The following is a 26,087-nucleotide window of genomic DNA, read 5'->3' as shown; positions in this document are numbered from 1 at the left end:
AGACAAAACATAACCTTTTTACAATTTTGGAAATAGTATATGTGTAGCTCAGGAATTATGAAAGAATTTTCATAATATTTAAGTTTATACTATACTTACATTACTAACATCCAAATATATAAAATTGTCCTCTTTACTATAGACATTAATTAAACACTATTAAAGTGTTTCAGAATAAGCACAAATTCTGATTCTCCAATATTTTAACACAATTTAAAGCAAATGTTTTAACCCTTTACAAGTAAATTATGGCGCCTATTTAATGATTCATTTTATTCATTTCAGAATTTCTTAAACGAGTCATTGAAGCATTTAGATAAATTATATCCACAAAGCGGTATGGTTTCGTCATCGTTAGACAAAACTAAGATGGACCCCGACATTAAGAAGTAGCAGTGTGACGTCATTACAAGAAAATATTTGTGAAATTACAACATTATAGAAAGTGCCAATGTCGATATTTTTATGATTTAAATAACATTAAAATGCCTTGATCTAAATTGGTGTTGCCATATATTTTTTTAGTTTTCCGTTGAAAGCCACTTCTGAATACTAAAAATATATAAAATGTACTTTTTTTTAATTATACCGCAAAAAATAAAGTGCAATTATATAAATACTCAAGATTGTGAGAATTATGTAAATATAGATTGAGAAAGTAGACGTAATTACGCATTTTATTATAAGTGCCGAGACAAATTACTTCTTTCGTTACGGTGTAACGCTATACTATTATAATGTGATGAATGCTACACAATATAGGCTTGTCAGCTGACCGTGTCATCAAAATTTTGGCAGATCACTACCGTTACCAGTAATTTGTCTAATAGCAACCCCGTTTTGTATTCACTTCAAAGAAATAGTATTTTACAGTACAACAGAGAGCCATCGCAATAAGTACACATATCAAAGTAAATGTACATAATAACGTAAGGTTAACTAACTGTTTTAGAAAGGTTTTTTCTTATTAAGGGATATTCATTGTTAGATATTTTCAGGGCATGAAATTTCTAATTTGTGAATATTTTTCACCTCAAATGCTAATAATGAAAAATCGGTCATCATCCGCTTAATTTTAACATTGGAACCTCCTTAGTTTTAAATTAGATATAGTTTTTTGCTAGATTCATTGTGAACGTGTGCCAATTAGTTTTAAAGTTAAATTAACCTGTTCTGAGTGTTTTACGTATGATTAAAAGGAATAATTTGAAAATTAATTATTTTGTGAATTTAATTTGTAAGAAAACCTACAAGAGGTATTTTTAGCAATAGCGTTTTTAAACAGACGACAATGTCAAATAGTCACTCCAACATCATCATTCACTCTTTAGTAACATATTTTTTTGTAATAAACAACTATTTATTATTTGAGACTGTGTTGAGATTTTCAATATAATAGTATTTGATATTGTGTATCTATTTATTGCCATCTATGTGTTTTATAGTATAAAGTTTCAATATTTTTATATATTGACTATATAAGTGGTCATAAGTTAGCCTGACAACGATTCACGGCTGGCTAATTGCTCAACCTATAATTTATATTTTACTATGTGTCATTCGTTATTAATTTTAAGTTAATATTCCTAACTCCTTAAATCGCTCTTAATCCGTGCATTGTTTATACGTACGTAGAGGAATAAATTGTAGAATAACTACGTTTAAAAAACTTATCAGAATTTTACAGAGAAATTCCAAAGCAATATTGAGGGATTATTAAATTGTGATGTCATCTTAAAGGAGCTTTCACATTTATACCCATTTTGTATACAAAAATATTTTGTGAGGTAAACAAATTAGTGGTCTTGTCTTGTCTTGAAGGTAGTCCTCTACTACATATTATTAAACAAGCACGTTTATTATTTGTTTCAAGTAAAATGTGACGTGCCAAGAATTTAAAATTAATTTTAATTAATGTTTATTTTGTATTCGATTTTAATTTTAAGTTATTTTGAAACAGTTATATGTAAATATGTATGTTACAAAAAAAAAGATTTAATTAAAAGAAAATGTATGAAATTGGTTTTTTTTATTCAAAAACTTTTAACGTAGCGTAAGCTTTTTTAGATAATAATTTTACTAAAAGTATTAAGTTCGTTTTTAGGGTCAAAAAGGAAGGTTACAAAGCTCTTACGTCCTATATAGTATAGTCGACTATGTATGGACATTGTTACGTTACCTAGTGGCTATTACGTTTTCTAATTTCACCGGTACATCATTAAAATAGGATTCGTAAAAAGAAATATTACTTAAGCCCCATTGGAGAGAGAGTTTCTCGTCTCGAATGTACGATTATCGAAAGAATATAAAATCGTCGTCTAAACATCCCCACCTCTCGTTCAAAGTAGAAACTTTGGCGAGAATTGCCTCGCAATGGAAAGTTTATTGTGTCCGTGTAAACAGAATTTCAAAAGCAAAAATCGTATTAAGAGGTTTTGTGCCAGTTGGTATCATGAGTGCAGTGCGTGAGGGTTTTTTAATTATATCTCCTCCCCTTGCCCTTCTCGCTAGTTCAAACCTGGATTCGCCAGAGATCCGCTGAACTCCAGAATCAACGATGGTCGCGAAGTGTAGATTGCAAACAGTCCAAAATGGCTCTGCCGGCTGTGAACCCGTAACTTACTAAGCGACTTCTAAACCTGAACAGAACCAATCTCAAAACAATGATAGGGACAATCACGGGCCATTGCCTCCTTAATAAACATCTTTTCGACCTAGGCGCGACAGACAGTCCCTTGTGCAGAGGCTGTTTCTGCGCAGAGGAATCAGTCACCCACGTAGTCCTGGAATGCGAGGCTGTGGCTAATCAACGCACAAAAATCTTCGGAACAGTGAGGTCGCTCCGCGAAGCCTGTGAAGTGCCCGGGAGACTTCTGTGCTTCTAGAAGGAGTTAGGCTGACTAAATTAGCCAGGGCTTTTACGCACAACGGACCAACTTACACGTCTAAGTTCGAAAATTGAGTCCACCTTACCTTACCTTTATATGTGCCCTTCCAAGACAAGAATTAATGAAATCGAAACGGATAAAAGATGATGGGTTAAAAAATGGGTAGCTAGGAGAAACCATTTCGGAGCATCTAGACACATTGTGCCTTGAATTACAATTGGAAGATGAAGAGACATTCAAAAATGTTTCGGGTTACGAAAGCCCAATTTTCATATTTACTACAAGAAATTGGACCGTCTATACAAAGAAAAGATACAAATATGCGTCAAGCTATAGCTGCTTGGACAAAATTAGAAATAATATTAAAGTTTCTGGATACAGGGGATTCCTTTCAAGCATTATCAGAAATATTTAGAGTACCTAACTGTACAATCAGTTACTTTTGGTTGGAGTTCTACAAGCTATTTACATAGCATTGAATGATTTAAAAACTGTTACTTCAAAATTATTAACACTTACAAACTATTTTCTATGTAGGTATTTATTTAATATAATTCATCATCCGTCTTGCTTTTATGAGATAGATTAGAGAAAAAGATCATCATGTAATTAAATTATAGCTGCAAATCAATAACATAATACAATACAATATTAATATTAATAAATAATAAATTTCATATTAACGACACACAAACTATTAAAATTTTAGACTCCGTAGTCGATATAATCGACCAATGCCAACCCAAACTAAGACCAAAAAGTAGGATAAATTAGATGTAATCGATAAAAGGTCTAGACAAAATGAGGATGATTTGGATTTGAAGTATATTGCAAGCTTAATAAGAAAAATATAATATTTGCTCAAGAAGAAATCCAGCCAACTTTCAAAGTATAAATTTAGAAATTTGAGAGAAATTACATCGCCAAATTCATACAATCCTCCTGGGTTTTTAGACGAAAAAACAGAATCTGGTAAACGACTAGGTACATGGAGAGAAAACCATACAAATGGGGCCTTTGAAATGTTAGCTTCGCAAAATAACAGTAACCTTACCAGACAGGCAATTTCAGTCCGTGAACAGTATTGTGAATATTTTAATAATAGCGGAGGAGTTTCGTAACAGAATAATGCAATTTTTTTTTAATTAACAGCTTTCAAAGGAAACTTGAAATTTTATTTCGATAAATTAGTAAGTACTAAGCACTTTTTGTTCCTTAAGTACCTACTTAGGTTACCAAATTTGATATCGTTGTACGAAATTCTGAGGATTTCCTTAAAAATGAGTCGAAATAATTGCACTATTCTAAACTAAAACTTTTTTCATAACCTATTAACATATTATTTATTGACATATTCAAACTCCCACAATTTTTGAGATCAATACCCTAGTTTAGTGATTACTACTCGAATGAAACATCTCGCACTCAAAACGGTTCAAACCGATTTGTACGATACTCGCATAAACATAAAAAAGTGTCATACGAGACTTGACATGACATAACCATAGGTGAGACTTTAGTTCTTGCCTATATGTAAACATTTTGATATGAGAATCGGCAGTGATTTATCGCTAGGCGATAATTTCCTGCGTCTTTACACATAGATATTTCAGTTCAGGTTCTTATTTACTAGAATCTCGACTAGTATAAATACGATCACGTATGACATTTTTTTTATGTTCATACGAGTGTCTTACAAATCGGTTTGAACCGTTTTGACTTCGAGATGTTTCATTCGAGTTTAGTGATTACTAGGGTATTGATCCCAAAAATGACACAAAAATCCTTTAAATTTGGCGCTACCGATAATATTATGTTTATTAAACTTTGTGGAAGTTATGAGTGTTTGTGGAACACGGAAAATGAAAATTAACACAACATTTTTTCTTACGTTTCCGTTTAATTAATTCTTGTCTTAGAAGATCAGATATAATTAAAACAGCCTCATGCACTGCACTCATGGTAGCAACTGGCCCAAAACCTCAAAAGACTGACACAGTAAATTGCGAGGCAAGCGTCGCTAATGTGGAAGGGCGAGAGGTGTGAATGTTTAGACGAAGAAACTTTTTTATATTCTCTCGATAATCGTGCCTTCGAGACGTGAAACTGTCTCCATCTAAATGGGCCTTTAGGAAACGCTAACCGTAATCTATCTTCGTCTATACTCTAGTGCACAATCATGTCAAGTAATGATATAATTAATAAAGACACTGCGTCGTTTACTATCTCTAAGAGCGAGGCCCCATTATTTGCTCTGCGTTGCGTCGTCGCTGCGTCATTTTTCATATATTTTTTGCATTCATGCGTCATCGCGCGCGGTGTTTCAACGGATTGACGGACAAGAGACGAAGCGGGAGGGAGGGTAATGCGCTGCGTTGTCGAAGCGCCGCTGCGACGACGGACAGTGATTTACCAGAGGAGGAAGCTAGACGAGCGTAACGAAATTTTTAAACATCATGAGGGAACAGGAGATTGATATTGATTTTCTCATATCTTTGGTTCAAGAAAGACCCAGTGTTGCTGCGACGCTCTTGCGCTGCGACACCGTGCGTCGTCGCAACGCAGGTGTGGCATACAATGCGCTGTTCCGTTAAGACGACGCGACGCAACGCACTAATGGGGCCTCGCTCTTATACGCGATATTTGTGTTTGTCATATAAATATAGATTGAAAACAATCAATTCAACAATAATTTACAGTACTTTCAGCTGTCATTTGCCACTTGACTTTACCACATGTTTTGCAGTTTTGTAACTGACAGCTAAAACTTTGATAGTTATTTGAATTTTGATCGTTTTTAGAATTAATTCAAAATTAAGAGGGGAAAACATGAAAAATTCAGAATAATTACTGATTTACGTTATCTAAAACTAATTGTCTTATGACGCTCACATGGCATAAAACTTTAAAATGATTAATATTACCGATGAGGAGTTAGCCAGAAAGTGTTTTCAGTACCCGCAAACATTAGCCGGTAACCTTAATATCGTTTATAATGCAGCTAATTCTGTGATATGTTTGTGGAATAAGCATCAAATATTTATTCACGAGAGGTTGGACTTTGAAGATTCAGCTAAGCACATAACTCCAGATTTTCCAGTAAAAGAAATATGTTTAGTAAGCAATTATCTTTTGGCATTAGATTACAACTACAATATTTACCAAGTCTCTTTAAAATTCAAAAGCTCTGCAGCTAAAAGATCTAAACAAAACTTTCAGATTAAAGATCAAAATATATTAACATTAAAAACTATAAATAATGATGTGATAAGTTTAAAATGTAAAGATAATTCATATTTTATATGTGCCTATAAAGTTGATGCAGACTTACAGATATCAAAGCAGATTTTGATAAAAGAATATTCAAAAGAAATAAAACCCCACTTATATCCATATAAGTTAACATCAACAGAATTTGATGTACTGAAGGAAGTATTCAATTGTAGAAGTTCATGGAGCAATCATTATTTAATTATTATCTCTGTTGACAAGACGGTCTTTGGTTGCCTATTTAGTTCAACAGCTGAAGATATAAAATTGGTACAAATCTATAGGTGTGCTACAACTATATCAGACTTAAAAATATTAAAAAGAAACTGCCCGGAAATTATAATAGGCCTCACAACTGGAACCGTCATTCGCCTTACACTAAATAGGGAAAGAAACTGTGATATTGTACATTTAAACACAAGTATATGTAAATTCTTGGAATTTGATGAAAGCATAATTTATACAGATGGTTTAACTTTATGGAAGGCTGAAAGCCCATTTAATGATATAAAATTAAAACAGTTCCTTGTCAAACAAGTTAAAGATATTATTAAATGTAGAGAACAAATTATTTGCACAACATACCACAATTTTATATACATTTTGAGTGTTGAAGATGAATCATGTTATTTAAAACCAAATTTAATTGAAAAATACTGTTCAGTTGATCGGTTGTTAAATAAGACTCAGTATTACAATAAACTACTAGAGGAAATTAATAAACTAGAAATATTAATCAACAAAATAGAAACAGAAAGGAATTATATAAAAGCTATAGCATTATCAAATAAGCATGAAGTGATGGATACAGTGTTGAGCTACAGCTCAACTGTTTTTGATAACTTTGAAGATTTACTATATATGGACAAGATTGCATTTACAGATAATCCAAAAGATATTTTTGAAAAAGACATGTTTTTGATTTTAATCAGTATATCTTGTTTGGACCCTGAGCAAGATTTTAAGAAAATACTCTCCGGATTGTTAGGTGATTTCAGAATACATATAACATTATCAACAAATAAGAAAATTTTAAAAACGTACACTATTAAACATGAAGATGAATTAAAAAAAATGAATATAGTTGTAACATTAGATAGAAAGAATTTGGATTTAATGAAAAGATTATTTTCTCATGTTCAACTTATTGCAAAGGTACCAGGAGTTTTGGATGAGAATGAAAGTTTGTGGATAAGTTTACATGAAAAAACCATGGAACTTACATGTGATAATTTTATAGTATCTAGTCAAAAATCAAATATCATTTATCTGAAACAGAATTTCAAGGATGTTGGTGACTCTGTTTTAGATACTGCAATTAAAAAATTTAATACTTTTTTCGAAATAACAAAGTCGGAAAATATAAAAACCAATGATTGGGTCTTTTATGTAAAACTACCAAGTAATTATAAAGAAATCCTTGAAAGTGACCTTTATAAGAATTTTCATAGCAGGAAAAGGCAGTATTTAAAGGAACAAACATCTGAATTATTTATTAAATCTCAAACTACCCTCCAATTATTAGTTGGCAATGAGAAAACAGAAGTAGAAATAATAAATGATGGTTTTTTAAATCCAATATTAAAAGTTTCCAGTGCCAATCCTAAAATAGCTCTAGATATGCGCAATTTTTTTTCTACTTTAATATACAATGATTATTCTGGTTTAGACAGTGATTTATTTGCAAATTGGTCCCTTTATACTACTCTGGAGGTAGGTGTTTTAGGGCCAGGTTATTTCAGCATAGTACTTTAAATAATATTGTTTCTAATCAAACAAAGGTAACTTAAACCTAAAATAATATCTACATTTTCTTTAGACTTTTGTAATGTCACATATTGGCCGGGCATGATTTTAATCAAGTAAATTTTAAATTTAACAATCAATTTGCCAAGACAGCCTTTTGACTTTTAGCAGTAGTTGAGTTACCATTACATATTTAACATTGATCAAATCGTATTTAATTTCAGACACTTCAGAGAGAAATAAAGAAATTTGTTGAGAGTGGAACTAGAGATGATTTCCTAGAAGAACACAATACATTCCAAAGAAATATAATTGCGAATTTACCGATTTATTATGCATTTTATTTATTTTTTTTAGACCCATATATAATCACAGTTTTTAATTTGAATCCAAATTTTTTACATATTCTGAACCGAAACAGAATTCCTCTGAAATCAAACTCAGACCCAGCATAGCACGTGGACTATGATGAATAACAGCAAAGTACAAGGGAATTTCCTTAAAACATTAAATAACTGTTTCTTTAAAGAAATCAGAATTGGTACAATTTTCAATTCTAAATCAAATTTATAACTTTTTTGACCAAATAAAACATAACATAAATAAACACACAAAATATTGCAACCCTTTTTCTAGTGCCAAAGAATTAACCTACTTTTTCTAATATAGTTAACATCAAACATTTAAACACCACAATAATTATTTTACTTACTGAAAGTGAGAAAACGCAAATGTAAAGCGTTTTTTTATTATTGCGTTTTATTACGATTTTGATTTAAATAAAAGATAACAAATTGTACGATATTAATATTTATTTAAACCATCCTCCTAAGTAGTTCGTTGATCTTGTCTTCGCGGTTTCCGAAGTCTCCGCCATCAACGTAGTGAATGGTCTTTTTGCGCCATCCTCCAGTTGGATTGTTAAGCTTGAAGGGCCACAAGAAGTTGCTGGCAAACTGTAAGATAGAAATAATAGATACAAAGTTTGGATAAAATTAGGAATAGGCGATAAATAGCTTGGTGAAAACATTTGGAGTTACATCAACTTTTTTGAGGTCCGGCAGAAGGTTACTTGTCTATAGAGAAGCTCAATAAAACAAGTCTCACTTGGCATATAAGAGATACTTTTTAGCTTAATAGCTCAAATGGCGTAACAATATTGTTTATAAAGTTATATATGAAAAAAAATTATTAAAGCTTATCAATTTTAATACTATAAGTAAAAATTTACCTTGAACTTGTCACCGACAGTGAAGATTTCGTGGATGAGATCCTCCACACAGATGATGTCGCTTTTTCCGAGTCTGCTCTCAACAATCTTGTTGGAGGTGATTGGCATACGCTGACCTTTAACTTTGGCAAAACCACGCTTGTAGATCAACTGAAACATGATGATAATAAGTGGTATAAACTCATGTCGAAAAATAATAGTTACATACACATCTGTTGAATAATGGTGTTTTAAAATTTTTAATTTGGCAACCACAACATTGATTATAGATTAAAAATAAAAATAAAATGAGATGAGCAACCTCACCTCTCGCACACTCTTCAAGTTAGGGTAGCCCCAGGTGATGTAGGGTTCTGCAATTCTGAGCATATTGACAGTGGCCTTATTAAGCTTCACAAACACACCGTTGTTGATCTGTCTTAGTCTGAAGAGCTGTAGCACCTTACGGACCTTTGGAGAGACCTGGTTGATACCACGGATACGCATGACAAAGGCGAGTTTGGCTTCTCCAGGAACATAGTAATTTCCACGGTTGCGGGCCTGAAATGAAATTTTCATGTTTATTATTTTATGTAGACTTTCAACCTACAAAAAATGTACTCCTGCTGTTATGACTAAATTGCATTGAAACATTTGTGGCAATATTCACACATGTGATTCACAATATGTGTCCCATTAAAAAAATTTATACAAGTTAAAGTAAACATACCTATTAAATAAATGATCAAATTAACATACTTATCACATTCCCAATAAGCCTCTTCATCTTCTTAGTTTTAGCAAAATTAGAATGAAATTATACAAGAGAATCACAAAAAGATTTCACTTGTCAGTTTTACAATGTCATAAGAAATATATTTAGCAAATAAGGAAAAGGAAAATTTATTTTACCTGTCTAGCTAGCCTAATTTCATCACGCTCCTTTATTCTGTATTCCTTAACATACTGTTCTGCTCTCTTGAAGATTTCCTTACGTTTCTTGACTGCTGCTGACCTTCTTTTAAGTGTTACCTACAGAAAAATAACAACTAAAATATGCTCAAATCTAAATTAATAAAATAGTTAGAATAATTTGATCAGAATAAAAATTTCACATCCTTAAATATCAGATGAACTATGCCTTAAAATTAAAGGAGTCATCACTGAAAGCTTAGCTTGCATAAGGTTTTAACTAGGGTATATACAAACTATTCTTATTGTTTAAATTAACCAAACATTCAGAAAAGCATACGAAATACAAACAATGAGTTATAAATTAGTTTAAAAAATGATAGTATTATAATAATTATATACCAAATTTATGTATGTATGAAGTACACATGGTTAGAATTTTAAAGGGATACCTGTAATCTGCGGGTTTTGAGAGCTTCCCTGCGCTTCCTGTGTTTAAGGACTGATTCAGGAACAGCAGGCAACTTTTTGCTGTCTTCCTTACCCTTGGCCACCTTCTTTTCGGCGGGTTTCTTCTCTGTAGTCGCGACCATTGTGCTAAAATACAGAATTAAATAAATAAGCTTCTGTTGAGAATAACACCGTTTGATGAATATATAAGGATATTAGATATAATTAGTAACATTAACTCCCAACTTATAAGATGTGAATGCTTAGGTTAAGACATGTTTTGAAAGCTTGTATAATAATATAGAAACATTTCCGCAGTAAAATATTAATTAATTAGATAGAAGTCGAGAACTAAGAATTTTAATGGATTGATTAGGTAAAATGAGACATTCAGAACATGGAATGGACATAGCATGTTTTTCGAGGTTATATTTAAGAGAACAAATAAAAACTAATATGTATCATAGCAGATTTAAAAAATATATTAGTACCCTGAATAATACTAATTTAATGATTAATTATAATACGAAGGAAAAATAAATAAAAGAAAGTCTATAAAAATACGGCTTGGCCGATCAAAGCATTCACTAACAAGGGACCACTGTTTATAACACTTAAACCACAAAACAATGTTTTATGCAGGAAATATCACTGGATACGGTTTTGACTAGAATAAGTTGGCAAAATATCACTATTTAATGTTATAATATCATAAAATATTATTAACCTGCGAGGCAAAACTCCACGCGGCACGTGTGTCAAAGTATAAAAAGAACGTCAAAGAAAAAAGATGTCGGACATCCGCCATTTTAATTTTTTTGATATGGTAACTCGAAAATATATAACAGACTAAACTAAACCCTACACTAGAAACTCTATAGGACACAATTTAAGTATCCATAGCAACGATAACGACGAAATATAATTTGCTGCATGAACGCAATTTAGGTAGATTAATTCTCAATTCAAAAGTTTAAATTAAGTTTCATTGAAAATAAAAATGGTTGAAAAAGATCCCCAATTAAGCGCTCTAGAAGTAGGAGAATTGGACTTGTTCGTCCAAAGTATAGAACCATGGCATATTGAGAGCATTGGCAATCAATCGTAAGAGATGATATATTTAAATTGTATGTGAATTCTTGTTATATTTCATGATGAACAGCAATTTATTTCAGGTGGCTTGACTGGCACATTCGTCTACAAAAACTGAATCAACAAGCTGTCTTGGAAGGGTCTTCTATGCAAGAAGAACTTACAAAAGAGACCCTTATTTCATATGGAAAGGTAATTAAAAGGCATTGTTATATTGCGAAACAAATATGCACAATTTTATAGCACAATGTAGCTTACTATTAATTATTATCTGTATTTTTAAATGTGGCAATAGTAATATTTAATATTTACCGCTAATCTTAACTTTTTCAGTAGACTTCCTTTGCCTTTCCCATTAGAGATAAATTAATATCATCATCATCATTACCTTTTTCAGTTACCGATTTTAATAAATGAAGCGATTTGCATCCAAGTATGGCGAACAAAGATATACCCTCAGATTATGAAATTAGAACCGGCGCCTACTCATACTTTTGGACTTTATATGGTTGTATGTATTCTGCTATATTATATTATGAACAATAGAGAAGCCCTTATAAATAAATACGTATTTTTTTTAAATCATTTAATTTCCTGTTATTTAAAGGAGGAAACTTTTTCTAGCTATATCATGAAGCTGCAGCTGTTGGTTTGTTGGAAACTGTTCTTTTCCACGAAGATGGAGCCCAGTGCATCAAGGAAGTGGTGATAGATTTGGTGCATTACGCTGTTGACCAACTTACTGCATTGATCGCACTTATTAAGTATATTTCGAATATTAATAATTTAGTAGTTAATAAAAACTGTCTATAAACCATATATCTGATTCCTGCTGAAACATTGTATCGGGTTGGTTGGAAAGGCAAGGTCAGCCTCTCCAACCAACCCGTCTTAAAAAATATCAATGACTCAATTTACGGAATACAAACAACAATTATGAAATGCTTGCGTCCGTTATTACATACGCACGAGATTTTGTAGTCCATAAAGAAAATTTCGTTAAATGTAACAGACTCCGTTGCTTAGTAGTTACCGCATAAGACGTATAACTAACAGATAACTAGATAAAAACCACAGTAGAAAATCTGAGAACGGTAATTCATTTGTTAAGCACTGGTTATCTCAAACCTGTCACCGCGAAGGATATGGAATGTGAGACCACTGCTGAAGAGTTGGAAAGACAGAAGAGAGACCTTCAGTTTGATATCAGTATGAGATGCATATCCATTGTTCGGTAAGTAATGAAAAGAAAAATAATTTACTTCTCACTGCATCGTCAATCTAAAATTTCTCCTTGATTTATAATAACTTTAAAAACCGATTAATTATTTAATTTCTTTTGCATAAGGTGAACTGTAACTGAATTTCTGATAATATTGTTGTTTTTTTTTGTTGCGACAAAAATATCCAATCTCACTTATATAGTGTAGCATAACTTCTCCTTTCTTCTTCTCCTATATTTGAAAGTGGAGACACGAACAATATAGTTCAATGTACACAGATATTTGATAATATAAATCTTCGAAAATAAGACATGACGAAAAAGATGAGCGTTATTTTATCTTATTTTGGGAGTGCAAGACTTCCTTTAGGATTTAACATACGAGAGTCGTTTGTCTAAAACATGATATTGGACTTATTACTATATTTTTTTTTATTGTTTGTTTTATCTGGGTTATGGATAAAGAAACTGTTGTCAGTAGTGAGAGCGTCCATTTTGTAGATACAACTATTATTATAGAGTAAATCAAAATTGAGAAAGAATTTTTTATATAATATTATAAAAACAGCTATTTGACTGAACACATGGAGACGGCAGGAGTGGGTGCGTCTATATCGACCAATTTGTATAAGACATACGATGTGCCATCTTTATTATGTCATCTGATTAATTTAACCCCGTGGAAGAAGATAAGTGATGATGGTGAAATGCAGATATTTACTTGTAAGTATTAAGTTATTAGGTATATCATTTATACCTATTGGTGGTTTCTATACTAGATTAAGCGCACTCATTAAATATATATTCATTTTATACTTGGGTGCTACGACATTCTAGGTCTGACCGTCAGATTTGTATCTTTTTTGTGATTTGTTTTTTCTAATAGACAAGGTAAGCATTTTTTGGGGCTAACGCTGGCGATAGACGGACCGCATGTTGCAGCCGAGACCAACTGATCTAGAGCGGTCGCCGCACGGCGATCCTCAGTTTTCATACTAAATTCATATCCGCAATACAAGGACCGTTCGAGCAGCCACTCTGCGGTCGAGTTTCGCCATGCGGTCTACTGCTTAGAGCTGCTGGCCGCGTATATAAAGTAGTTGAAACACTGTTTAGTCTCTTCTCTTAGCTGGGGATACAAAGTAGTAAAGATAAAAGAGAACATGGAATATTTCATATATTCCATGCATGATTGTATTATTGGACGCACCCGCATACTACGGTGTATTCTACACCTACGCTTGCGTTATAGCAATACAAGAAACAGTGTTTCTTCATCGAAATTCGTCTTGTAAGTGAACTTGCATAAGTACTATTTTGCGGTCGAACACAACTGCACCACGCAGTCGTAGACGACTTCAACGCGACTTTACTGCAATAGGCGGTCCGTCTATAGCCAGCTTCGTAATGATGTCTTCCTTTACCGTATGATTATTAAATACGCACACCGAGAACCTACTACTTCAGGGAATAAAGTCAATTAAAGTCACACCCTGAAGCCACTAGGCCAACACTTTTTGTTATATCTAGCAACTCCTATGCCTTTTAGTTGGCCGCTGGACAAAACCAACTTCGGAGGATATGTCTCAGTTACATCGTACGGAGGCGCAGTTATGGTTGTGCCTTCGCCAACTATTGTTGGAGCCTCGTCTTCAACACCACTATACTATTGACGAATGTCGGCGCTCTGCGTTCTGCTCTGTAAATATTTATTTGAGTATTTTGACAATTGTACTACCCTTGCTTTATTGATATGTAATGTTACAAATAAATTTTCATTGTTTAAACAGTTCTCTAACATACAACGTAAAAAAATCTTCTATACAATTTCGTATATTAATATGCATAAGGAACATATGGGACCTCCTTGGAATTATTGGACGTATTTTTTTAGCTGCAAGCAAAAATAACAGATGCAACGCTGGACCAAGTGCCCCCTTTAGGTGACCTCAAAATGTTCTTATGTAGACTAGCAGTGGGAGATTACTCTAGTCTCCACAACCGCTCAAATGGAGTAAAGAATCCTGGATGTACGCTAATTGAAGTAGTTCCAACTGTGAGTTAAAATATCTACTTATTTTTATAATATTTTAACAAAAATAAATCTAAGCGAAAAAATATTATAATTTTCAGACGTGATTAGTATAATTAGGTACCTGTTGTTTTGATCATTATATTTATCAACTTTAGTGAAGTCGATAGTTTAGTTTTTATAAGATCTAAAGCTTTCTTTTTTATTGACTCCTAAGTAGCTTTTATTGAACCCAAATATCTAACTTATTTGTTCGCAGATTAAAAATTCCTACTTGAAAGAGGTTCATAAGCGAACGAAAATAATAGCAAGGGCTCAATTGGAACATTTTCGCCTGGATGGCTCTGAAGAGTCGAAAAGCTTGGCGAAAAGACTGCTAGATTCGTATACAAGTGATACAGCGCTGGCTTTGGACAATGGTGGCGCTAAATGTGCCAAGTGTGGTGATAAAGCAAGCAAGAAGTGTTCTAGATGCAAGACTGAGTGGTATTGTGGAAGGTAAAATTTTATTGAAAATCACATTCTTTTGTTTAGCGATGGCAACACATGTTTCGCGGTTTAAGCGTGATGTGATATTATATGGCTTACTTCGAAAAATGGACTATTATACAATAAGGATTTTTAAATTAAAAGCAGTAGGCCCGTTCTTCTACAAAAAAAATCAGGTATATGTTAGTAGATTAATTTTACGACAAAATAAATGTGCGAAAAACTCCTTCAAATATTATACTTATAGTGCCCTAGGTATATCTCTTCATAAAATCATGTATAAATATCTCACAGCGGATAATTAGTATTAGGTAGGGATGCATCGATACGCCTTTTTGCCGATACCAACGCCTATTGAATTAAAATAAGGTAAAATATGTCAAGATTGGTTAAAGTTTACAGTCACAAACTTTGAATAAGAGTAAAGATTTCGTTATTTAAATTAAAATAAGTAACTTTTAATAATCAGAATTAATTTATTTTATTTGCTACGTGTGATAGCAGTTAAAAGCCAACTGAAGTGTCGAGCGAAATGGAATACGCGGGGACAAAGCGAGCGAGTCGACAAACTGAATACAACGCGGGGATTCTACAGGCACAATTAGTCTGTGCCTAGTTGACAACAATCTTGATTGGTTTATCTAGACCCGCGTTTACATTACTTTTTATAAAGTGTAAATTTGAAAAGTATATCGGTATCGGATGCATCCCTAGTACTAAGCTATTCAATATCACAACCCTTTTAACAATTTGTTATTAGTTTAGAGCAACAATAAGTTTTGTGCATTCTTTTTCAGGGAATGTCAAGTTCAGCAGTGGCCTAAACATAAGGAATTATGTGACCAATTTGCTAAACTTTGCATGTAATGGGTATTATTACTAATAAAACAGTTATATTTTTTTGGTTTTTTAATTATATCATTAAACCTAAAGATTAGCTTGAAGTTTTCAAGTAGTCTTTTAGTACATCCAGGGCTGGAGTCTCTTCACCGAAGTCCTGAATTAAAAAATATATATTTATTTCATTGTTAAGATGACACAGCACATCTTAGTAATGTTTCTTTTATTATATACACACTAAACTAAGTCTAATGTATGCCATATTTGAAAATAAAGTTGTTTGAACGATAAGAAGGTAGTCTATGCGCATTGCAATAGACACCATAGGGGCGTTCAGTTAATATAGCGCCGCTTTTGCACTGGTAACCCATGAGAACTAACAGTGTTCGTGCATAGCGCGAAGGGCATCATTTTAGTTATTCACAAAGTGTCAAGATGATAACTGTTCAACTATAATAATAATAGTGTATCAACATAACCAAAAAGGGTTAAGTTAAAAATGCTGCAACCTCATATTCTTATGGTTTCTCTCTCAGAACAAACTATATAATGTATATATTTAACTAATATTAATGTATTTGATTTGTTTGGTTAAAACAGTCTAGTTCTAATTTGATGTTTCACTAGTTAGTTATATATTTTCATTATTAAGTTCTGGCAGCCCTTTTCATTTTATTCATAAATTATTTAGATATGATCATAACTTACTTTGATAACTACACATGAGCATCCAACAATTTTTCTCGCTTTGCCATCCTTGTCAATTTTGCATAGACCAGCCCATTCACCAAGTTTCTTGTTGTTGTCAACCTAGCAAAATAATTTCTATTAATAGTTTTGCTTCAGGCTATAACCACCTTTTATAATATGTAATTTAACAAATGTCTGCATGCTAGGAAGGTTGACTCAGCATTATGTGAGGCACCATAGGGGCACACAATTCAATGTTTGCTTCCTAGAGGTCATTCTTGACAATTTATCAAGAAGACTCGTGCGGAGCAAAAAAATGCAATAGATATAAGTATTACTTAAAAAATAAAATAGATTTATTTTAGTATCAGATAAATTCCACTGTTTAAGTTTATTCTAGAAATATAACCTGAATATTAGCTATAATTATTTAACCTGAATTATACCTTGACAAGTGGAATTTGATGTTCATTGCAGAGTGCCTGAACTAATTTCTTGTATGCATCTTCATCACAGTTCTCAGCCAATACACATAGAACTGCTTGTCTCCTAAAAATGGAAAAATATGTTAAACATATACATAAAATCTCTCAAGAATAAAATCTTTAGGTCAATTAAAAAGCTTAAAAGTATAATTTATATATAAGTTTTAAGAATAGTAGTGTAGCACATTTGGGAGGCCACAGTCTAGACAAACTATTCAGTGGTACTATGTATGTGCATTAATATTGGCTATGAATGAGGACCGCAGTGAATAACACAACAGACATTTCCACAAAATTTGTAACTAGAACAGCTACAAATAAGGTGAATATTATTTATTGACATTCATAGCCTAACAATTGCATTCCTAGCACTGATTTAACATAAGTTTAACAATCAAGATGCCATTTAAATTTGTGACATGAAAAAGTAAAACATACTTGTCCAGAGCTTTGGCTGCCTCATGGAGACCATGTACTAGACCACCGTGGATGAGAGCAGTCTTCAAAACTTCCTGTAGAGCTGTGTTCACATCCATAGCACCGCCGCTCAACACGGGGGCATTGGGAACTTCACTAAACAAAGAAAATAGAATTACTACCGTAATTAGACCAAAGCACTATCCTCATGAAAATAAATTCTAACTCATAGATATCATCACATCTGGGTTAATGCTAATTTCATAAAATATCCTATATATTTTAAATAAGAAAATCGTAAAGTAATTAGTAACTTAATGAATACATTGATCAACAAGCAAAGCAAGGTTATGTTGACATGTATTTATGATATCATAAATAGGAGATTAAGAATAAAACCTACCAACACGAAGCAGAATTGATGAGTAACCTCACGTAATAAGGTATAAGTAACAAAAATGATATGAATAGTAAAGAAATATGAAACACTAAACAATACTCACACATCGGTCATGGTGGATGTATTTTACACTTTGTGTACCTGAAATACATAACAAATAACACTGAATGACTGGAAACCATATATTATCACTAAAATAAAGCACTAAAAAGTTAAAGATTTGATAAATATATTTAGATTCAGAAAAATTCACAATATACACTTTGACACTTTACCTGGCGTACCGGAAAAAGACTGGAGTTGCCATTTCTGTTGAAAAAGATAAACATGACATAATGTACATTATGACATTGACATTTTACTTTTAGTGATCTCGATTCAATGTTGCTATAAGTGAAGTATGAAATATGTGCTCATTTGGTGTCTTTGGTAAATTGAAAAAAAACCTCATTTGTGCGCGCTTATTTTTAAAAAGAAATTCGATTGTCGTCGTCTTTCAACTAATCGTGTTTGTAATTTTTTATTTTGATATTTTGTTAACTTTTGTTGTTACTTTGCATTTTCGTCAAGTATTAACATTTTTAATGGAAAAAGTTTTAGATAGACATATAAAATGATAGAATATTTTAAATCATATTATTTACATAAACCATTAAAGTAATGACGAGAAATCCAGATATACTATTTATAACTGAATATATCAAGAACGTGCTTTATTTCGCCACAGTAAGACAAGGAAGGCATCTCAAAAGCACTGCTGATACGCATTATTTCTGCATCGACAATCAGTTGATTTATGAAAATTATTATTCAGACTTTGGTCCTTTAAATATAGGATGTGTTTACAAATACTGCAAGCTTCTTAATGATAAAATAAAAGAATTACTGAATAAACAAGTAATTGTTCATTATGCTTCTATTGATCCTAAGAAAAAAGCAAATGCTGCATTTTTACTTGGATGTTATGGTGTCTTATACTTGAGTCTAACTCCAAAAGACGCCTTGAAACCTCTTGTTATTCATGGGCAAAATTACAGGTACTACTATAACTTTACTACTTTATTTATTTACTATTATAATTAAACATGATTTCTTAAGGTAATCTTAAATATTGTATTTCTTAAAGGCCGTTTCAAGATGCTACACAAGGTGATTCATGTTACACAATATCGCTAATAGATTGTCTTCAAGCATTACTGAAAGCACGTGACTTAGGCTTTTTCAATTTCCAAGACTTTAACTATGAGGAGTATGACCGATTAGATAAAATACAAGGAGGAGATCTTAACTGGCTGATACCTGGTATTTTGCTTGATACGTCTACTAGTCGTCTTGATCTACATTGTCTTTGAATTTCCTAATTTAAAAGGTATCATTTTTATTTAAGGTAAATATCTCGCGTTTATTGGACCAGTGGATTATAGTGTATCACTGTATCATCCACCTGAAATGTATGTTAGTTATTTTTTAGAAAATAACGTGAGAATAGTCATACGTTTGAATAAAAAACTTTATGATGGAAATGTGTAAGTATTTTATTCAGTAATTAAAATGATCTGTATTTTTTGTACTAATACATTTAATATAGTTTCAGCAGTGTAGGCATAACGCACTACGATTTATTCTTTCCTGATGGAACATGTCCTCCCCGCCATATTTTATTAAAGTTTTTACAAATCAGTGAGGAATCCTATGATGCTATAGCGGTTCATTGCAAGGTTACGTATACTATTAAAGTTTTTAAGAAAACTAAGTATCGATAGAATAAAACGCATTCTTTAAAAAAATTATAAGAGATTATGTTTTGATGGAATACTCGTTTAGGCAGGTCTGGGTCGCACTGGCTCTTTGATTGGATGCTATCTTATAAAGCACTATCGAATGACAGCCCATGAAGCTATCGCATGGATGAGAATTTGTCGTCCGGGATCTGTTATAGGCCATCAACAAGTAACTATCTCTATCTAACAAGCATATTCTCCACTAAACTAATTTAAAGTTTATTAATTACAATTATTAAATTTTCTGTAGGATTGGCTAGAACAACTCGAACCGTGGCTGTTAAAACAAGGAAATTCATATAGGTAAACAGGTGATGACTTTATTAAAAAGTGAAAATTTATATATTCTTTTTAATTTATTTTTATATTTTATACAATAATTTTCAGAAAGCGTATATATGACGATATAAATAAACTTCCGACGCACGAATATGGAATCTACTCAATTGTTGAGAAAATTCATAGACAAAAGCCTGTTGTATTTAATAAGTCACCATCACCTCCACCACCCATACAAAGATCAGCTGCTCAATCAGATTCTTCTTCCTCCACAAGACCTCATGCGTCTAAAACCAGGGATGGTATGTACATATTTAATCTATTAAAACAGTGTTATTTACAACAATTACTTTATGTATGGTTTGATAAACATATTTAATGATTATATATTATAATGGTATTGGAAATAACACTGTTTGGGTATTTTGTTTTATAATTGTTCAACGAACTTCCAATATCAAACAGTGTTATTTCTAAACAACAGTATATAAAGATCTATCGTGCTTAAAATCCGCCATTTTGTACAGAAAAAAATGAAAACGATGACGAAGAAGTTTTTATTACGTCATGCGATTTAACTATTAGGCCTACACGACCACAGACTCAATTAAAGGGTTGTGTAATTAGTACTATTTGGGAAAATGAAGATGATACAGAATCTGGAATAAAGCGATCTTGTTGGAAGAAGTATCTCTGTTGTGAGCCTTGTACTAAAGCGTTAAATGATGGTCTGTGGATGTTGGCAGTTCGTTGTACAAAAATAGCACCAAAGTGGTGTAGCTCTAATAAATGTTGCAATTTATTTGATATGGTTGGTTGATATAATATTGATGATATATATGTTTTTTGAACATTCAATAATGTTTTAATTTTTTTTTTGAGGCAGTTGCTAATAAGACGCCCGAGAAGAAATTTGACTGGAACGTGAAAGTTAATACCCAAAAAGTAACACAAAAAGGGTATGTACTACTCGTTTAATTGAAGTATATAACCACTTTCAGACATTTAACAAAATTTCATTTAGAGACACCGCTGGATCAAGAATGCGTCGCGGCAGTGGTGCAGGGGAGCCGCGTGGTTCACGTCCTTTAACTCGCGCCAACACTCCCAAATTTCAAGAAAAAACTAGCACTAAAACGATTGTAAATAGTTTACCTTATTATACTAATCGGATTTTATTCCTATATATATTAATTTAATATTTTATTCGTCTTATTAGGATTCTAATAAAAATACGACTACATACGGTCCCTTGCCTACTTTCCGAACATCAGAAGGTCCAATATTTAAAAACGTGGCTGATGCTAAGGTAAGATTAGACAATAATAATAAATATATATATGTGTATAAATAAGTTAGAAATAGTAGTTAACGTGTCTATTTCCAGAACTTTTTAATGCGAAGCAGCCTGTTTAACGAACAGAAAAGCAAACATTTGGCGTCTACGATAACAGTTACGCCACAATATTCGTACAAATTTTCTAAATTAGAAAACGAGAAGTTGGGCTTTAGCCATTTAAGGAAACCTTCACCACCACCAGCACCTAATGGTGAGTTTTGAACATTAATTCGGCCATTCTTATTGTAAAAGATACTGTTCGTTAAACACAACTGAGCATGCGTAAAATAATATGATTATTTGCAGCAACCAAGTTCTCAACTCCGTTTAGACGGCAACTTGGTCGCAGTCCTAGCCCATCACCAACTCGACATGCAACTGAACAATCACGAGCCACCAACACTCCAACCCCTTCTACAACTGACAAGTTTATGGCAAGAGATTCAAAAGTCGCTCTGCGAGAAGCTTTATCAAGATTGAAATGTAAGTGATTTTGTCTAAGATTACCATATCTTAAATAAAGTTTTATTAAGACAAGTATAATAAGAAATTTTAAAGATGAAGCGTGAATCCACGATCTCGCGGCATCCAAAATACATAAATGGATGGAATCTGTCAAATATTTTTATCCTGTGGCAACGTTTGGTAAATTCTTTATTTGTCTGCCATCAATGGACACGAGTGTCAAATTACAAATGTCATGTTAGAAAATTATGAAAAATAAATGTCTAACCTTTAATTGTGAAGTTTCATAATACAATATTAAAATAACATTGATTTAATTTGTTAAAAAGTTATGTAATAAATAAGTTTACATTGCTACTTTTAAATACTATTGCCACCTAAGATGGGTGCAATAGTTTCAAGAGCATTACGGCCCATAAAGTCATTCAATATCGAAAATAGGGCTCACCGGGTGATATCAAAAGAAAAACCTCAAGTTGCACCAAGCTATCCGTCTACAGTCCAAGATTTACAAAGAGTACAAGAAGCTGTACCAGATATTGATAAGAAATTAGAGTCAAAAGACTCGCATCTCGACGATAGACTGAAAAATGTTTATGTAACTTCTAAGGGTACACCCGAAGATGACATTACACGGAAGAAGCAAGATGAAAACCCTAATCGTCCTCTACCTCAAGATAGAAATGCTTTAGAAGATTTCGATTTTGGTTTTAAAGAACCAGAGAGAGTACCCTATGGACGTACTACGTTACGTCAAGCAATAGAATATATTACTTCACATCAAATGAATCCTGAAGAGGCAACAGCAGCTAAAATAGCGTATGAATATAAACTTAAAGAATCAGATGTTGAAAACATTCTTAAACATTTTAAAACATATGAAGTGTATGTTCCTGAAACTAAAGATAGTAAAGCGGTGATTGCGGGGCCAACAACTAATAGACGGAAATTAATGGAACAGTCAGTTGGAAAGATTGAAGCTAAGAAAGATTCAAATCTAGATAAGCAAAATGAGAAAAGTGCTTCATAAGAAACTGCTTAATTGCATCATAATTTTCATGTAACGAGCATTTTAGTTTATCAGGATTTGCTCCAAATAAAAAGGAAAAGTTTTAGCTACATCTCACACTTTTAGCCAGTTCTATATATTCCAAAATTTGATATCAGGTGGGTTATGAATATTCATTGTTTATTTTCTAGTATAAAACTAATATTTCATTTGCCTTAGAATTCTGGCACAATGTTTATTAGAGCAAGATTTAATTTTAGTTGATAACATGTTAGGTTATTGAAATGTGATGTAGTATAGTTAGATGAATTAATAAAGCCTATTATATTGTTAACATTGTTGTTTTAATGTCTATCTTTAGTTACTGTTGTGCATAAAAGGTTCTACTATGTCAGTGTTGAGTTAGGACAAACTTTAGTATCAATTGGTGAGTTACAATGCATAAACAATCTAAAGCTCTGTTAATGTAATATTATTAATGATTTTTAAACATGTTTTAAATTAAAAATTATAAGTGAGAAATTTGTTTCTTATTTGTGCTTTGGTCTAATCATATTAGATTAAAGCAAATGGATAATGTGTCTTTGATTGCACCAACAGGTATTAAGCATATATAACAGAACATTAGACTATGTTATGGCAAATTTAATAAACTGACTACCATCATCACTATGTAATGATTATTAAAAAAATATTAAATTTAAACTAAAAATCACTTCATAATACAAACAATAATCAATTATGCATACTATAAATAAATAAACAATCATAACATATTAACTCTTATCCTATACCTTTGAATAGGTTATGATAATTACTGTTAAAACTTAACTTAAAACCCAAAATTAGGCTGGTACCTATTATCCCGTTAATGTTTAGTAGTCTCAATATAATGAGTCCTGTGCCTTGAATTATTACTTTATCAAAATATTAATTTAATAACGTAATAATATATATAATATTTAAAAAAAGGTACTTTTCTACACGCGATTAAAGTTATACTACTTTGGCGTAAGGGAGCGTTCAAGTATTACGTAACGAATTTTACGTTTAGATTCTCCAAAAATTGCGTGACGACGCAAAAACTACTTGAACACTCCCTAAGATATTTTTTTTAATTTTCATCTTTGGCCGTATACGTTTACAAATAATAGAAATAACAATAGAAAAAGGTATTTAATACATTGACATTTTTATTATAACGCATTATCTAGTTACAGAAAGTTTATTCAAATATCACGAAAAACTACAATGTTGACTATACTAACTTCAGAGTGTCAGTTTTGTGACAGTGTGCACGCGCTTCGTAAAAATTTACTCTCATCAAGTATAACTTCAAAATTTACTTTAATGATATGAGTCATAATGTAATTGTAACTTCTATTCTAGCTTTTAAGACAAATTTTCTCGCCATTATGTGTGGCAGAATATGCCAACATTAGATAGTAACACCATAACATTTTTATAAGTTTCTTGCATTATTATTAAGATGCTTAACCTTTAAATTCTTTGATCATGTCGGACACATCCATTTCATCAGGCTATTAAATGTATACAATAGGCGAGTGCGCCTATTTTTGTGCACTATATCCTGTGGCCAGTTTCAATAGAGATTGTATCGATTCTTAGAACTTAAATTTTCCATAGTGGCTGGTCCCAGAGATGGATCAATTGGAGCAGCATCATTGGGTGCGAGACGAGACGCGCCGCCCGCTAGACGAGCGCCATCCGTCCGGTCAGATGAAAGACCAACCGCTACGCAAGGAGATATGTTGAATTGTATTAAGGTAGGTCAAGTAACTAACTGAAAAAAATATTTTGGAATAGTAAAGTTCTATAAGTATGGAGAAACATTTTTGTAAGTGATATATCTTGAAAAGATAGGTGATGAAAGAGCTTCGAACTCCATGTAAAGTGCGCTACAATCTACCTAGACGGCTCATATAAATGAAACCAAATTTTGTTTTAGTTCCAGAGAAGATTTCGTGAAATGGATAAAACGACAATTCTCGATAAACCAAGGTAAGAATTGCCGACCACTATTCTAACACTTATAATTTAATTTTTTTTCTTGTTTAGTTAAATAAACTTATATCTATGCTGTAAAAGCATAGAAATCGTTTGAAAAAGATAATTTTCATTGGTTTACTTTTTTACGTGTTGGTATTTTCATTTAGTTTGACACCAAAAGAGGGAAATATACGAATCGTCAACTCGAGAGCTAGCACTATGGCCACCAGAGGACATACACAAGATTTGGGGTGAGTTCACGTCAATCAAATCTAGTTACAAAAGCTGTCACAATTTTTTTCTATATAAAGTTTGACTTTGACATACAAACTAGAATATAGATCTTAGTGACGGAACCGTCAACCGGGCGTACGTTATCAGCCATATTATGCTCTGTGAAGTCCCGATGTGTCATAATGAGCCTGTTTCAGTAATTATGACCAACCCGTAATAAGCTATTCGTCTAAAATCGAATTAAAGACATTCGAGCCTGTTAAATTAAGGCACAAAAAGCTGTGTAATATAGGGCTGGTCTGGGGGCTTAGTCAAGATGCCTTAACAGTAGTGTATATAGAAAGTCGAAAACTAAATTAGTATGACAATTCCTCGACAGAACTGTCATTTACACTACTGTTAAGGCATCTTGACTAAGCCCCCAGGGCTGTATTATTTTCGTACAAATAATGCTCTATATGAGATATTCTACTGGCCTCTATGTATTAGCGCACAAGCGGTGGCGGAATAGCGGAGAAGGAAGTAGATATAGTTTAGGCACCTATCTTATCTATAATAAAATGTCGATTGAAGATGACAGAAGCAATGAATCGAATAGGTTAAAGTCCCACAGGATTACTATTTAAAATCATGTTTGCTTAAGACGGTAGGCCTAGTAAAACCTTCTTTTTTTACTAGGAGATCACCCGATCGTCAAACTGCAACTAGAAATTATTCCAATCCACGCCCCTCTTCCCCAAAGGGCCGAAGGACGCAAAACACATACTTTGACAGTCGAAAAAATATTTAATATTTAAATTACTGCGATTTGAATAAAAAATATAATT

At 32.4% G+C, this 26,087-nt stretch overlaps 7 protein-coding genes across 12 annotated transcripts in view; 5 read left to right on the top strand and 2 right to left on the bottom strand.

Annotated features, from left to right (window-relative positions):
* The window catches only part of LOC123714182 (transcription factor AP-2-epsilon), a 56,353-nt gene extending 54,454 nt beyond the window's left edge, over positions 1-1,899 (top strand). For both annotated transcript variants that reach the window (XM_045668363.1, XM_045668362.1), the window contains exon 10: positions 286-1,899. In XM_045668363.1, coding sequence (XP_045524319.1) covers positions 286-393 — 108 coding nt within the window. In that variant the 3' untranslated portion in view covers positions 394-1,899. The remainder of the gene's footprint in view (positions 1-285) is intronic.
* Positions 1,900-5,661: 3,762 nt separating this feature from the next.
* Positions 5,662-8,598, top strand: LOC123714142. Its single transcript, XM_045668306.1, has 2 exons — positions 5,662-7,871; positions 8,129-8,598. The coding sequence occupies exons 1-2, from the start codon at positions 5,799-5,801 to the stop codon at positions 8,357-8,359; spliced, it is 2,304 nt and encodes a 767-aa protein (XP_045524262.1). The 5' UTR covers positions 5,662-5,798; the 3' UTR covers positions 8,360-8,598.
* Positions 8,599-8,698: 100 nt separating this feature from the next.
* LOC123714143 (60S ribosomal protein L7) lies at positions 8,699-11,273 on the bottom strand. 2 transcript variants are annotated; one of them, XM_045668308.1, is made up of 6 exons: positions 11,204-11,273; positions 10,479-10,623; positions 10,027-10,146; positions 9,442-9,675; positions 9,136-9,285; positions 8,699-8,860 (listed from the first exon to the last, which is right to left on the bottom strand). In XM_045668308.1, exons 2-6 carry the CDS (start codon positions 10,617-10,619, stop codon positions 8,720-8,722), a joined length of 786 nt encoding a protein of 261 aa, XP_045524264.1. In that variant the 5' UTR covers positions 10,620-10,623; positions 11,204-11,273; the 3' UTR covers positions 8,699-8,719. The 2 variants fall into 2 exon arrangements, with proteins under 2 accessions (XP_045524264.1, XP_045524263.1); XM_045668307.1 differs by lacking the exon at positions 11,204-11,273 and adding an exon at positions 11,069-11,089.
* A 112-nt stretch (positions 11,274-11,385) lies between these two features.
* LOC123714558 (zinc finger MYND domain-containing protein 10) lies at positions 11,386-16,209 on the top strand. Its single transcript, XM_045668869.1, has 10 exons — positions 11,386-11,580; positions 11,652-11,760; positions 11,966-12,079; positions 12,193-12,332; positions 12,680-12,802; positions 13,359-13,513; positions 14,340-14,491; positions 14,685-14,846; positions 15,082-15,320; positions 16,109-16,209. The coding sequence occupies exons 1-10, from the start codon at positions 11,477-11,479 to the stop codon at positions 16,176-16,178; spliced, it is 1,368 nt and encodes a 455-aa protein (XP_045524825.1). The 5' UTR covers positions 11,386-11,476; the 3' UTR covers positions 16,179-16,209.
* LOC123714559 (40S ribosomal protein S12) lies at positions 16,206-18,440 on the bottom strand. Its single transcript, XM_045668870.1, has 6 exons — positions 18,419-18,440; positions 18,247-18,284; positions 17,765-17,899; positions 17,288-17,390; positions 16,860-16,961; positions 16,206-16,308 (listed from the first exon to the last, which is right to left on the bottom strand). Exons 2-6 carry the CDS (start codon positions 18,255-18,257, stop codon positions 16,246-16,248), a joined length of 414 nt encoding a protein of 137 aa, XP_045524826.1. The 5' UTR covers positions 18,258-18,284; positions 18,419-18,440; the 3' UTR covers positions 16,206-16,245.
* Positions 18,441-18,642: 202 nt separating this feature from the next.
* Positions 18,643-26,084, top strand: LOC123714068 (dual specificity protein phosphatase CDC14C-like). 4 transcript variants are annotated; one of them, XM_045668160.1, is made up of 16 exons: positions 18,646-19,180; positions 19,270-19,445; positions 19,531-19,669; positions 19,732-19,861; positions 19,968-20,093; positions 20,175-20,227; positions 20,312-20,505; positions 21,090-21,162; positions 21,228-21,345; positions 21,423-21,512; positions 21,591-21,753; positions 21,849-22,025; positions 24,664-24,803; positions 24,986-25,038; positions 25,194-25,277; positions 25,939-26,084. In XM_045668160.1, the coding sequence occupies exons 1-16, from the start codon at positions 18,804-18,806 to the stop codon at positions 26,048-26,050; spliced, it is 2,205 nt and encodes a 734-aa protein (XP_045524116.1). In that variant the 5' UTR covers positions 18,646-18,803; the 3' UTR covers positions 26,051-26,084. The 4 variants fall into 4 exon arrangements, 3 of the variants coding, with proteins under 3 accessions (XP_045524117.1, XP_045524116.1, XP_045524118.1); XM_045668162.1 differs by lacking the exons at positions 18,646-19,180; positions 19,270-19,445; positions 19,531-19,669 and having other exon boundaries at positions 19,972-20,093; XM_045668161.1 differs by lacking the exons at positions 21,423-21,512; positions 21,591-21,753; positions 21,849-22,025; ... (2 more) ...; positions 25,194-25,277; positions 25,939-26,084 and adding an exon at positions 20,731-21,014 and having other exon boundaries at positions 18,643-19,180.
* On the top strand, positions 22,202-23,350 carry LOC123714070 (protein NDUFAF4 homolog). Its single transcript, XM_045668165.1, has one exon. It carries the CDS (start codon positions 22,390-22,392, stop codon positions 23,035-23,037), a length of 648 nt encoding a protein of 215 aa, XP_045524121.1. The 5' UTR covers positions 22,202-22,389; the 3' UTR covers positions 23,038-23,350.
* Positions 26,085-26,087: the final 3 nt, after the last annotated feature.

The sequence above is a fragment of the Pieris brassicae genome, chromosome 9, assembly GCF_905147105.1.
Source record: "Pieris brassicae chromosome 9, ilPieBrab1.1, whole genome shotgun sequence".
Lineage (NCBI taxonomy): Eukaryota > Metazoa > Arthropoda > Insecta > Lepidoptera > Pieridae > Pieris > Pieris brassicae.
The sequence above is the reverse complement of the archived record's forward strand: the minus strand, read 5'-3'. Positions and strand labels throughout refer to the sequence as shown.

Coding starts and splice junctions, on each gene's coding strand:
- LOC123714558 (XM_045668869.1), top strand. CDS start 11,477: ATGGTTGAAAAAGATCCCCAATTAAGCGCTCTAGAAGTAGGAGAATTG. Junction 11,581..11,651: donor GAGAGCATTGGCAATCAATC/GTAAGAGATGAT, acceptor AATTTATTTCAG/GTGGCTTGACTGGCACATTC. Junction 14,847..15,081: donor TAATTGAAGTAGTTCCAACT/GTGAGTTAAAAT, acceptor ATTTGTTCGCAG/ATTAAAAATTCCTACTTGAA.
- LOC123714070 (XM_045668165.1), top strand. CDS start 22,390: ATGGGTGCAATAGTTTCAAGAGCATTACGGCCCATAAAGTCATTCAAT.
- LOC123714559 (XM_045668870.1), bottom strand. Junction 17,391..17,764: donor GCAGCCAAAGCTCTGGACAA/GTATGTTTTACT, acceptor TTCCATTTTTAG/GAGACAAGCAGTTCTATGTG. Junction 16,962..17,287: donor ATCAAATTCCACTTGTCAAG/GTATAATTCAGG, acceptor TTATTTTGCTAG/GTTGACAACAACAAGAAACT.
- LOC123714143 (XM_045668308.1), bottom strand. CDS start 10,619: ATGGTCGCGACTACAGAGAAGAAACCCGCCGAAAAGAAGGTGGCCAAG. Junction 10,147..10,478: donor TCAAAACCCGCAGATTACAG/GTATCCCTTTAA, acceptor ATTTTTCTGTAG/GTAACACTTAAAAGAAGGTC. Junction 8,861..9,135: donor CTGTCGGTGACAAGTTCAAG/GTAAATTTTTAC, acceptor TCTATCTTACAG/TTTGCCAGCAACTTCTTGTG.
- LOC123714068 (XM_045668160.1), top strand. CDS start 18,804: ATGACGAGAAATCCAGATATACTATTTATAACTGAATATATCAAGAAC. Junction 20,506..21,089: donor TGCGTCTAAAACCAGGGATG/GTATGTACATAT, acceptor TTTTTGAGGCAG/TTGCTAATAAGACGCCCGAG. Junction 22,026..24,663: donor AGCTTTATCAAGATTGAAAT/GTAAGTGATTTT, acceptor AATTTTCCATAG/TGGCTGGTCCCAGAGATGGA.
- LOC123714142 (XM_045668306.1), top strand. CDS start 5,799: ATGATTAATATTACCGATGAGGAGTTAGCCAGAAAGTGTTTTCAGTAC. Junction 7,872..8,128: donor CCCTTTATACTACTCTGGAG/GTAGGTGTTTTA, acceptor ATTTAATTTCAG/ACACTTCAGAGAGAAATAAA.